Source organism: Chamaea fasciata, unplaced genomic scaffold (genome assembly GCF_029207755.1).
Source record: "Chamaea fasciata isolate MVZ Bird 193981 ecotype frontalis unplaced genomic scaffold, bChaFas1.0.hap1 SCAF_40, whole genome shotgun sequence".
In the NCBI taxonomy this organism is placed as follows: Eukaryota; Metazoa; Chordata; class Aves; order Passeriformes; family Sylviidae; genus Chamaea; species Chamaea fasciata.
Genome location: NW_027094125.1, coordinates 2037398 through 2050997, shown reverse-complemented (window position 1 = coordinate 2050997; position 13600 = coordinate 2037398). Strand labels below are relative to the sequence as shown.

Below are 13600 nucleotides of genomic sequence, written 5' to 3'. Positions count from 1 at the left end.
GGCCTGCAAATGGAAGGAATACAGCCACAACCACATGCCACCCAAACCAGGCTAAGTTAGACCACATGATGCAGCCTAATGAGGTTTTTATATCCAACGCACACAAAAGAAAGTACTAGGTTAGTTAAGAACTGCTATTTCTCTTCCCTTTTCTTTTCTCAGTGCCCTCAAGCCGCACGTTGGGCGCCAAAAATCTGTCTTGGTTTAGGAAGACAGGTATCTGCTAGGTAAAATTACAATCAGAGGCTCTTTGGCAAAGATTTGGGAAATAGGAATAGCAGTTCTTTACTAGTATGTAATACAAAGCAAACAAACACAAAAAAAAAAAAACTCCCCCCCCACCAAACAACTACAGCATTAATGACAAACGACAACAGTACCAAGAACCTTGAGGGCTTTGTTTCACAAAACCCAGGGCAGTTTGGTTTCGGTGTCCCTGCAGGATCCTCAGAGCACCAAGCTGGAACAGTGGAAAAGTCCCGGGCTGGTAGCTGGGATGGCAGGGTGTCCCGGCAGGCAGGGGCAGGATGTCCCGGCAGGCAGGGGCAGGATGTCCCGGCAGCGCAGGGAGTGCAGGGTCACGCTGCAGCAAGAGGAGCAGCGCCGAAGCAGCTCGAAGGCGAGGCAGAAAAGCGGCGCAGCTTCTGCTCGGCGGGCTTTGCGGCGGCTGAGATCCTCGAGGAGCGGCCGACACGCGTCTCCCGAACGCCGGAAGCAGAAAAGCACGCAGCTGCCTCAAGCTGTGTCTTTTACCTGCGTTATCTCCCCCTTCCACCTTTTGTCCATCTCTTTGTTTCAGCCAAGCACTCTCAAGTATCCAACACCCGGTCCCCTTGGCAACCCGTGGGGAAAAAATTCCCCAGAGAAAGAAGGAACAAACCCAACCCCCAACAGAAGAGGTTTCAGACCAGCTCCAGGCTCCTCCTGCACCAGCGGTTTCACAGAGAGGAGAGGCCCTTCCACTGTCCCAACTGGGGGAAGGGATTCAAGCAAAACTCCAACCTCATCACCCACCGGCGCATCCACACTGGGGAGAGGCCCTACGAGTGTCCCAGTGTGGGAAGAGCTTGTCCTGGAGCTCATCCTTGAGACACCACCAACAGAGCCACTGGTAAGGGGCGCCCTGCGAGTGCCCCGACTGTGGGAACAGCTTTGTGCACTGCTCCAACTTCATCCCCCATTAGAGGACCCACATTGAAAAGAGCCTTGGTGATCCACAATCCCCAGTATCCACAGTGGGAAGTAGTTGGAGGTCCTTTTGTTTTGCCTCTAATTAGCTTTCGATTCATCTCCATTCCTTTAAAACACACAAAAGTGGAGTAAAAACCAACAAACTCGTCAAAGGCATCTAAAGCCCCACTTTTTACTTATGTTTTGGGGGAATCTTGGATTCAGGGAGATACTTGTGAGGATATGGGGGGTTTGGGGGGCATTTGGTGTACTTGTCTCCATTGTTTGGCACTCAAAAGGCAAGAGGGATTTATCTGTCACCTCAAAACCACTCAATGCCACTGAAAACTCCTCAGTCCCACCCCAAAATTACTCGATTCCACAGGCCCTTGGGATGGAATGGGATTGCAAGGGGTTTGGATGAAGTGGGATGCAAATCAGGAGGGGTGAGGTGGGCATTGTGTGGGGTGGGATGGGGATTGGGAGGAGTGGGATGGGAGAAATAGAGCCTGGTCTTGATGTCCAGGAGGGGTGAAATGGGTTGGGATTGGACTGGGGAGGTGGGGTGGGGGCTGGAATGAGATAGCCCAAGTTTGGGGATGACAAGGAGAGGGGGAACCTATTCCTGAGTGAGTTTTTGGGTATTCCACATTCCTGAAGGGACTTTGGTGCATCCCACATTTCTGAGACAGTTTTGGGGGTGTTCCTGAGAGCAGCTCCATGCAGTCCCATTGCCAGGGGTGGGTGCCTTGGGCATGAGCTCAGAGCTGTAGCCAGAGTCCATTGCCTCAGTGCTGGAGAGCAGAGAAATGATGAATGGCCCCAGACATCTGCAGGGTGTGTTTGGGGGTCAGGGCAAGTTCTGTGTAGGTGGGGCGGTCACTGCCCCAGCCCCAGCCACGGCAGCCTCTGCTCCAGCCCCAAAGTGGCTGCCAACCCAGTGCTGTTCTTTTGGTCAATTAAGTTTAAGGTGTAAGTTAAGGTTAAGGAAGAAGTTAAGTCCCGTTCAGTTTGAGCTCTGTTCAGTTTTTAGGCCGTGTTCCTTTTATCCGTGCCCTCACTCTCCTCTTGTCACACACACACAGGGACAGTTCTCAGTTCGTTTCTGGTTTGATTGCCTGGATTTGGTTTGGTTTGGTAGTTGCTTTGCTTCCTTAGTGTGCCTGAAGCATCCAGTCAGGGGTAGAGTGACTCTTGCCAAGGACCATTGTCATGCCTCACCACCTGTGCTCCTAATTGGTGATTTTTGTCAAATATGCTGATCTGCTAAACTCATAAAGCTGCATTAACCCTGTGGGCAGATGGGCATTTTGTGGCCATTTTCCATATCTGCCCCTTGGAGGCCTCCAATAAAGATCAGCCTTTCTATTACCTCCTCTAAAATATTGTCTCCAAAGGGCGATACTTTATTTCTAGGTTCTGTAATGCATCAACACAGCGGGGCCTCTTGGCACCCAGGAGACCACTGTGACACAATGACATCTTGGGGAGCCAAGTGTCAGCTGCAAACACAGCGGGGCCTCATGGAAGCCAGGGGCCACTTGGACAGTGCCAGGGCACGTGGAACTCAGTGTCCACTGTGACACAGCACAGCCCCATGGAACTCAGCAGACCACTGTGACAACATGGAATCTCACGGATGCAAGGCTCTGCTTGGGCAAAGTGGGGCCTCGGCCTCCTCAGACACAGGTGTCCCTTGGGCATTGCCAGCTCTTGTATAACCCAGTGCCCCTTGTGACTCAGTGCAGCCTCATGGAACTGTCTTGGGGATGGTTCATTTGCCATCACCATTTTGAGTTGGTTTTTGTTTTGTGTCTGGAATAGTCACTGCCTCCCCTCTCCTGGCTCTGGGAATATCCCGATGGGTGGAGGGGCAGCCCGGGATCCTGTAGGGGTTGGGGGCCAGGGGCTGCTCTTCATTCTGGTTGGGGTGATTGGCTCAGCAGCCATGTGGCACAGTGCATGTGATTTGAGATCCTTTTGCCCTGTGGTTTTGGCGTTTTGCTTTTCTCTTGTTTGTTTTCTCCTTGGCACGGTGACTAGGGCTTGCTGACTTGCTTCTCTGCTCCTCTGCTGCTTGGGAGAGGAAAAATCCTCTGCTCCTGGTGGGCTCTCACAAGGCTTATTCCTCAAATCTGTCCTGGGGGTGGCTCAGGGATGGCGTATGCCATGATCATTTGTGCTTCTAGGTGGGAACCTTCTGTTATCATGTGTGGAGTCCCTGCAGCCCCTCGACATCTTACCCAGAGTCTGGCCTTGGCAGTACAGACCATAGTTACCTGCCCAGCCTGAGAGAGGGGACTTGCCAGTGGTGCTCTGTAGATGATGGTTTGCCCCAGTTTCTCCCCTCCCTAATGCCCCTGGCCCTTTGGTTTCTCCATTCCTCCGTGTCTCCATGGGTTGTGGGACCCCGGTGACTGGCCCCATTTTCCCTATGGGACACTGACCTTTCCTGCCCTTTGCTCCACCTCCATGCCTCAAGGTCTTTGGCTGCTGAACCTCATACTTAAGCCTGAGACCGGCACATGTTCACTCCTTTTGCCCTGGATTTCCCTTTGGCTCCTGGAAATAAACCTGGCTGGAAGTGATCTAGTGCAAGGGCCTTCTGCCTCTCCTTGCTGAGCTAGCCGTGTGGTGTGTGTGGATGTTTGAGCTTGACTGCTTTGCCTGAGTGACTTTTCCTCTGGAGAGGCTTATTGGGTCTAGGCTCTAGCTCCATTCCTAAATAACACGACGTTACAACCATGGTGGTGTTGGTTCTGTTCCGTTCTCTATGTATTTTATAGTGAAGAACTGGTCTTCCTTTTGCTACAGTTTTTCTTGGGAGCCCTGTAAGTTTGGAATTTGATCCAAGGGGATCATGGGGGCACTGCTGGGCCCCATGGAACCAAGGGGCCAGTGTGATCCTGAGAGGCCCCGTGGATCCAGGGAGACCATTGTGCTTCTCCAGGTCCCCTTGGAATCATGGAGTCCCTTGTGACACTGCTGGGTGCTGTGGACCCAAGGACACCTTTGTGACACGGAGGAACCAAGGACACGTTTGTGACACTGCAGGCCCCCTTGGAACCAAGGGAACATGGAACAGCTCTGGCTGACTTGGCCTCCCAGGGGCTGCCTGAGAGCTCCAGCTGACCTTGGCATGGCGAGGGCCGCTTCCCATCTGCCCCTGGAGCCCTGGGGCTCCATGCTTTCCTTCCAATGGAAAAGAACTGTCCTTCTCCAGGGACCCATGGCCAAAATTGGCATTTGGCCTCCAAAATTCTGTATATCCAAGGACTGCTTCCAGCCAAAAGCTGCCAGGAGAGAAAAGTCTGTCTGGCTTGGCCTCCTGGAGGCCACGTCTGGCCACCAGATCACCTCTGGTGATCTATCACCAAAACCCTGGGGCTCTGTGCTTTTCTTCCTGTGGAAAAAGACTGTCCTTCTTGTCCATGAGCCGATGGTCAAAATTGGGATTTTACCCCCCAGATTCTATCCAAGGATTGCTCCCAGGGAAGAGCTGCAAGGACAGACAAGTCTTGTTGGCCTTGGCCTCCTGGGGACCACGTCTGATCTGCCTTCAAAACACTGGGGCTCTGTGCTTTTCTTCCTATGGAATGAAACATCTTTCATGTCCAAGTGCCCATGGCCAATATTGAGAATCCATCTCCCAAATTCCGTATATCTAGAGATTGTTCCAAGACAGAAACTGCCAGGAGAGACAGGTCTGGCTGCCCTCACTTACTGTGGCCACCTCTCATCTCCTTCCAAAACACTTGGACCTTGTGCTTTTCTTTCATATCCTTGACTGGGCACCCATCGCAAAACTTGGGATTCCGCCTCCCAAATTCCATTCATCCAAGGATTGTTCCCAGACAAAAGTCACCAGTACCGCCAAGTCTAGCTTCCCTTGGCTTCCTGAGGGCCAGCTCTCAGCTGCACTGAAACACTGGGGCTGTGCTTTTCTTCCTATGGAGAAGAACCATCCTTCTCCTCCAGGTGCTCATGGCCAATATTGGAATTTGGCCTCAAAATTTTCATCTATCCAAGGATTTCTCCCAGACAAAAGCTGCCAAGATGAACAGGTCTGGCTGACCTTGGCCTCTGGTGGCCACCTTTCATCTTTCAATACTGGGGTTGTGTGGTTTCTCGGGCCAGCTTCCCTGCTATAGGGGAGCAGAAGGGTGTTTTACAACTGCTAAAAAACCGATGGGATGGGGCATATGGTCATCCCGTCCCGCGGCCCGGGAGTCACTGGGCCAGGTGAAAAGCCCAGGCCCCACTGCAGGGAGAGAGCTGGGCTGTCTTCTTACCTCTTCCTTCTGGGGCTGGAAGGGAAAAGGAAGTCCCCGGGGTGATTTTAAGCTTGTGTGACTCAGAGGTGTATATCTATATTTAACTGGCCAATCCGGCCTTCCATCTTGAAAGTCAGTCACTAATCGGTTTTTTACCACCCGTGCTAAACCAACACACCAGAGGACATTCCTCTGGAGTGAAGTGGCCTCGAGGCACTGTTTGTGCCACTGGAATTGTGCCAGCCCTGAGTGCTAATGATGGTGTTTGTGCTCCCTGGGGTTCATCTCCCCACACACACACACACAGGATGCACTGCTGAAGTCTCCTCAGCACAGAGCAAACAGGCACTGCTGGCCTGGACCCTTGGTGTCCCTCCATGCAGGGACAAACAAGCTCCTTCAGGGGAGGGCAGAGGCCAGTGCTGCCAACGGTGGTTGCAGGGGCTGCTGTGGGACAATTGCCCTGGGGCACCTTCCCAGGCTGTCCCCAGAGACACAGCCCAGGCCCTGCTCTGCTGCTCCCTCAGTTGCATGCCAGGAGCTCTGGCTGTGCCAGGACACTGCTGTGTGCCCGCCCTGCACACTCCCCCTGTGTCCCAGGCACTGGGCTTTGCTTGGCCAGGGCATTCCTGGAGCATCTTCCTGACAGCAGCTCTGGAGGAGAGCAAAGCCTTCCTGCCCTGCCCTCAGGAGATGCCCTTTGCTGATGGAGCTGCTGTGCTGGAGCCTGGCTGTGTCCCAGCAGTGCCCATGGCCTGTCCCTGCCTGTGGTCACAGCAGGGACACGCAGCAGGACAGTGACCAAGCTGCCGCAGCACCCCAGCCTTGCACCCACAGAAGGGCTGGGAAGGGGAGTGTGGAGCTGGGAAGAGCAGACGTGGAAAGAGCCAGGGCCATTGCCCCTGACTGTTCTGGCTCTGCTGGGAGCTTCTTTCCTTCACGGCTGCAAAAAATCATTATTTTATTCAGATGCACAGGAAACAAAGCTTTTGAAAGTCATTGAGATACTGAATAATGGCAGATATTCATGTGGAAATACTGTTGGTAATAGTATTCGTTTGTGGAAAATGTGACAGTAGAATGTATTAAGAAAATGCGGAAATGGAAAAACAGGACCAATAGGCTGAGACTAAAATAAGTTACATTCAGAAGGTTCTGCAGAAGAAAAGAGGCAGTTTATTGCTTCTCAAATCCAGTCAGCAGTTTCCTCATGGAATCCATGAGTTCCTTATTCCTCAGGCTGTAGATGGTGCTGGAGGCACCACCAAGTACAGAACTGACAGGGCCAGATCCAGGGATGGGGAAGAGATGGAGGGGGGTTCAGGTGGGCAAATAAATCAGGTGGGCAAATAAACAAGGACACCACAGCCAGGTGAGGGAGGCACAGGGTTGACATCACAGACACACATCCCTTTGTGTCTGAGGGGGCCCCACTTTGCCCAAGCAGAGCCTTGCATCCGTGAGATTCCATGTTGTCACAGCGGTCTGCTGAGTTCCATGGGGCTGTGCTGTGTCACAGTGGACACTGAGTTCCACGTGCCCTGGCACTGTCCAAGTGGCCCCTGGCTTCCATGAGGCCCCGCTGTGTTTGCAGCTGACACTTGGCTCCCCAAGATGTCATTGTGTCACAGTGGTCTCCTGGGTGCCAGGAGGCCCCGCTGCGTTGATGCCTTACAGAACCTAGAAATAAAGTATCACCCTTTGGAGACAATATTATAGAGGAGGTAATAGAAAGGCTGATCTTTATTGGAGGCCTCCAAGGGGCAGATCTGGAAAATGGCCACAAAATGCCCATCCGCCCACAGGGTTAATGCAGCTTTATAAGTTTAGCAGATCAGCATATTTGACAAAAATCACCAATTAGGAGCACAGGTGGTGAGGCATGACAAAGGTCCTTGGCAAGAGTCACTCTACCCCTGACTGGATGCTTCAGGCACACCAAGGAAGCAAAGCAACAACCAAACCAAACCAAATCCAGGCAATCAAACCAGAAACGAACTGAGAACTGTCCCTGTGTGTGTGTGACAAGAGGAGAGTGAGGGCACGGATAAAAGGAACACGGCCTAAAAGCTTAACAGAGCTCAAACTGAACAGGACTTAACTTCTACCTTAACCTTAACTTACAATTTAAACTTCTCAATTTAGCAGAAGAACAGCACTTCACAGTATTTATCTTAACTTATAACCTATGACTAACCATTTATAGAGGAATAGTATTTAACTACCTCATAACTTATCTTAAACCTGGAATTATGGTCAGGCACGTCACAAAGCAGTGATTCAGAAAACTCAAAACCATACAACATCAAGTTATCCAGAGGTTGAGAAGAGGAAGTCAGGAGAGGAGCGAGATGGAGAGAGAGATCCACAGTCACCTTTGGATGCAGCGCCATCTCAGCTGGTGGGAGCTCCGGGGCTGTGGGACGTGTCAGTGTCACACCTGTGTCACAGCCTCACCTCCTCTGGTCCCTCTCTGGTGGCATTTTTGAGGTGCCAGGGGCAGCCACTTTGGGGCTGGAGCAGAGGCTGCCGTGACTGGGGCTGGGGCAGTGACCGCCCCACCTACACAGAACTTGCCCTGGCCCCCAAACACACCCTGCAGATGTCTGGGGCCATTCATCATTTCTCTGCTCTCCAGCACTGAGGCAATGGACTCTGGCTGCAGCTCTGAGCTGGTGCCCAAGGCACCCACCCCTGGCAACGGGGATGCATGGAGCTGCTCTCAGGAACACCCCCAAAACTGTCTCAGAAATGTGGGATGCACCAGAATCCCTTCAGGAATGTGGAATACCCAAAAACTCACTCAGGAACGGGTTCCCCCTCTCTTTGTCATCCCCAACCTTTGGCTGTCTCATTCCAGACTTCACCACACCCTCCCAATCCCCACCGCAACACATCCCACCCCTGCTGGACATCAAGACCCCCTTCCCAAGCTCTATTTCGCCCATTCCACCCCTCCTAAACCCCATTCCACTCATCCCACCTCACCCAATGCCCATCTCACCCCTCCTGATTTACAGCACACTTCACCCAAACCCCTTCCAACTCTGTTCCACTCTAAGGGGCTGTGGAATTGAGTAATTTTGGGGTGGGATTGAGTAGTTTTCAGTGGCATTGAGTGGTTTTGAGGTGACAGATAAATCCCTCTTGCCTTTTGAGCGCCAAAGAATGGAGACAAGTACACCAAATGCCCCCCAAACCCCCCATATCCTCCCAAGTATGTCGCTAAATCCCAGATTCTCCTGAAACACTAGTAAAAGGTGAGGCGTTAGATGCCTTTGATGAGTTGGTTGGGTTTCACTCCTATTTTCTGTGTTTTGATAGGATGAAGCTAAATCAAAAGATAATTATAACAATATAAAAGAACCACCAGGCATTTTCCAACAAGGATCATGGGGATTGTGGGTCACCAAGGCTCTTCTCAACGTGGGTCCTCTGATGGGGGATGAAGCTGGAGCAGTGCACGAAGCTCTTCCTCCAGTCAGGGGAACTTGCAGGGGTTCCCTTACTGGTGGCTCCGTTGGTGTCGGGTCAAGGCAGAGCTGTGGGTGAAGCTCTTCCCACACTGGGGACACTCGTAGGGCCTCTCCCCAGTGTGGATGCGCTGGTGGGTGATGAGGGTGGAGTTGTGCTTGAATCCCTTCCCACACTCGGGGCAGCGGAATGGCCTCTCATCCGTGTGAATCCGCTCGTGTATGAGGAGGTCTGAGCTGGTGTGAAACCTCTTCCCACACTCAGGACATTCATAGGGCTTCTCCCCAGTGTGGATCCGGTGATGCTGGACGAGATTGGAGCTGGTCTGAAACCTCTTCCCACACTCAGGACACTCATAGGGCATCTCCCCAGTGTGAATTCGCTGATGTACAAAGAGTTCTGAGCTTGACTGAAACATCTTCCCACACTTGGGACACTCGTAGGGCCTCTCCCCAGTGTGGATCCTCTGGTGGCGGATAAGTTGGGAGCTGTCCCTGAAGCTCTTCCCACATTTCCCACACTCGTAGGGCCTCTCCCCATTATGGATCCTCTGGTGGACAGACAGGCTGGAACTGTCTCTGAAGCCCTTCCCACATTCCCCACACTCGTAGGGTCGTTCCCCAGTGTGGATCACCTGCTGGCGGGTCAGGTGGGAGTTTTTGCTAAAGCTCTTCCCACACTCAGAACACTTGTAGGGTCTCTTCCTGTCATGAAGCTGCTCACGCACCACCAGCTCCAAGCTCTGGCTTGATCTCCAGCCGCCTTCCCGGCACAGAGTGGGTCTTTCCTCCTCAGAGCACACTGGGATGGGTTTGCAGGCCCTTCTCCTACAGGATCGCTGGGGCTTTTCCTCCCCATTGGATTCCTGCACTGTGGAACTGCTCAAAACAGCCTCTTCCATGAGGTTCTGACATGGGGATTTGTCCTCCCTGGTCTCCATCCTCAGGTCCTTGTCTGGGGCAGGAAGGACAAGGAGAGGATGGGATTTGTCTCCGTGCCAGAGGGAAGGGGAAGCAGATCCCCTCAGTTCATCCCCATCAGGACGGCGTTGGCAGCGGGGTTGTCCTGCAGCCATGGGCCAGGCTGGGCTGGGAGATGGAGCAGGAGAGAGGGGGAAAGGGACACTGACTTCCTCCTCACCTGCCTGGCTGTCCCGGGGCATCTTCCTCTTCCTCACAGCCTTCTCCTTCCTCTGGCCAATGTTTGGGAATGGGAAATCCTGGTCTGGGGAAAAACACAGGATGCGTACACTGACTTTGAAAGTCCCTCTGCCTAAGTCCATCTCCAGAAGTGACCGGACATCTGGGGTCCACAAAAACCTCCCAAACATCACAACTCCATCCTGAAAATGCCTCCCAGGATTTCCCCATCTGTGGTGTCTCTCATTTAGTGTTTGAGGGTTCCCCCCGTCCCAGCTGCTGGGGGTCACACTTGTACTGGGGTTCCCCCACCTACTTCATATCTGCCCTGCCCAGGCTGCTGGGATCCCAGAAATCCAGAAAGCTCCCCTCTCTTTGATGGCACCATGAAGGGATGCTAGGGGTTTTTGGGATCCTGGGGTCCCTTCTCCCCTTATTCTCTGCGTTGGGGTTCAGGGGGTCCAAGGAGTCCCCCCTGCCCCTCTCCAGGCTTTTGAGGGTCCCACAAATCATGGTACTCCCCCTTCTCTGGGCTCCCCACTTTGGGCTCCTGGGGGACATAGGACACGGGGCTCTGCTCCTCCAGGCTGCCTCTGCCAGCAGCTGCCACTGGGACCCCCCAAGGGGCATTTTCCACTCAGCTTTGGAGTTCTTCATTCTCCAAATGTCTGCCCTCCAAAAAGAACCCGACCCAGGGACCACCCAGGATATGCGGCCCGAGTTCCCCCTCCCTGGTCACCTGTGGGATGGGGGGGTGATGATCCCAGGGGTGGGGGGCTTTAAATTCAGGGAGTGCTCAATCTCCTCCTTCCTTCTCCTTTTCTTGATCCTCCTTTGTCCCTCCTCTTGATCCTGCTCCTCCTCTTCCATCACTGCTCCTCCTCCTCCCTAATCCACACTCCTCATGTACTTCCATCCCTTCTCATTCTCCTCCTTCATCCCCTCCTCTTCCATCCCTCCTCCTCCTCCTCCCCCAGGAGCAGGCACATCCCGGTGCCCCGTTCCCGAAGCCCTGGCAGCCCACGGGAGGAGCGGGGATAGAGCCGGGACAGGTCGGGATGGGCAGCACGGGGCTCTCGGCTGCTCCCACCCGCTGGGGCCAGGGGGAACCCGACCCGGGGAAAAGGAGAGGGAAACTGGGAAAACTGGGCGCTGCACATCCACACTGGGCCTTGCTGGGGACCCTGGCTGGGCACTTCCAGCCCTTGGGGCTCCCCTCTGGAGCCTGGAGATCCAGCAGTGGGGAACACAGAGAGGAGTATTGGATCACTGGGAGGGACAGGTGTGTACTGGGATCATGCTGGCATCACACTGGCAATGACTGGGATTGTACTGGGGTCAACTAAAACTGTGTTGGAGCAACTGGGAGTGACCGGGAATGACTACAAGCATGCTGAGGGCAACTGGGATATACTGGAAGTGTCTGTGACCACACTTGGGGCGACTGGAACCACACTGGGAACAGCCAGGACCATGCTGGGGAGAACTGGGACCACGCTGGGGGACACTGGGAATGAGTGGGAGTGACTGGGTCTACACTGGAGGCAACTGGGCATGACTGGGACCATGCTGGGAGGGACTGGGATCCTGTGGGGAGTGACTGGGACTATACTTGGGGAAACTGGGTGCAACTGGGATCGCACTGGGAGGAACAGCGAGCAACTGGAACCATGCTGAGGGATGCTGGGATCATACTGGATCATAACTGGAGCAACTGGGACTGCCTTGAAGGTGACTGGGAGTGGCTGTGAGCAACTGGGATCAGGCTGCAAGCAGCTAAGGACACATGGAAGCGACTGAGAACATGCTGGCAGCAACTGGGATACACTGGGAGAGACTAAAACCACAGTGGGGGTAAATGGGAGACAACTGGAACCGTGCTGGATGCTAATGGGAGCAGCTGTGCCCATGCCGGGGTCGTACTGGGATCCAATTGGAACTGGCTGGGATCAGACTGGGAGTGACCGGAATAGTACTGGGAGAATCTGAGTGTGACTGGGATCATACTGGAACCAGAGTGGGAGTGACTGGAAAGGTGCTGGCCATGACTGGAACCATACTGGAGGTGACTGGGAGCAACTGGGCCCACGCTGGGAACAAATGGGATCTTATTTGGAGTGACTGGGAGTGACTGGATTCACACTGGGAGCAACTGGGCCCACGCTGGGAGTGAAAGGTCAGTCAGTCTGGCCATGACTGGAATACTACTGGGAGTATCTGGGAGTGCCTGGCGTCATACTGGGGCTGACTGTAACCATACTGGGGGTGACTGGGTGCAACTGGGACCATACTGGGAGGGACTGGGATTGTAGTCCAAGTGACTGGGATCATACTGGAAGTGACTGGAACCATACTGGCAGTGACCTCGAGGCCTACTGGGATCACCCCGGGAGGAAACTGTGGACATATTGGGAGCAACTGGGATCAACTGGAAGGTGCTGGAACCATGCTGAGGGGACTGTGACCACAACTGGGGCAACTGGGATCACACTGGGAACAACTGGGACCACACTTCCCACAACTGACAGAAACTGGGACTGTGCCAGAGGCAACTGGGAGTAACTGGGAAAGGCTGGGATCATTCTGAGGTAACTAGAACCTTACTGGGGAAACTGGGAGTGCCTGGGAATGACCACAGGCCTGCTGAGGGCAACTGGGATATACTGGGAGTGTCTGTAACCATACTGGGGTGACTGGAACCACACTGGGAACAGCTGGGACCACACTGGGGGCAACTGGGAACAAGTCAGAGGGACTGGGGCCACACTGGGGACAACTGGGCATGACTGGGAACATGCTGGGAGGGACTGGGACTACTCTAGGGGCAACGGGGGACAATTTGGATCATGCTGGGAGGAGCTGGGAACAACTGGAACTCTGCTGGGGCCAACTGGGATCCTACTGGGATCACAGTGGGATCACAGTGGGAGCAGCTGGGACTGTGCTGCGTGAGACTGGGATCACTCTGAGGGTGACTGGAATCCTACTGGGATTGACTGGGAGTGGCTGTGAGCAAGTGGAATCATGCTGAAAGCAACTGGGAGGAGGAGGAGGTGACTGGGGCCCTGCTGGGAGAGACTGGGATCATACTGGGACTGACTGGGCTAATCCTGTGAGCAGCCACTGCCGGTTCCGGGACCCCCCAAAAACACCTTCCGGGGACCCCACCATGTCCCCCCTCAGGGGTCTGCTGCTCGGCTTTGAAGCCCTGAACGCTACAAACATCCACCCCAAAACCCCAAACCCAGGGACCCCACCCGGGATATTTGGGGCGAGCTCACCCTCCCCGGGCACCTGCAGGACGGGGCCGGTGGTCCTGGGGGGCTGCGGGTTCAGGGAGCGCTGGAGCCGCCCGGTCCCTCCTCTTCTCTTCTTCCTCCTGCTTCCCGCTGCCGCTCCGCCTCTTCCTCCCTCCTTCCCTCCCTCCCTCCCCCCTCCTCCTCCTCCCCCGTTCTCTGAACCCCTCACCGCCGCGGGAGGGGCGGGGATGGAGCCGGGACCGGTCTGAACGCAGAGACGGCTTGGGAGGGGATGCCAGGGGTG

General features: G+C 54.3%; 1 protein-coding gene across 1 annotated transcript in view; it reads right to left on the bottom strand.

The window, feature by feature from the left end:
- LOC136303666 (zinc finger protein 850-like) overlaps positions 1-13600 on the bottom strand; it is an 87276-nt gene that overhangs the window by 26047 nt on the left and 47629 nt on the right. The window contains exon 4 of the mRNA XM_066207257.1: positions 8988-9550. Coding sequence (XP_066063354.1) covers positions 8988-9550 — 563 coding nt within the window. The remainder of the gene's footprint in view (positions 1-8987; positions 9551-13600) is intronic.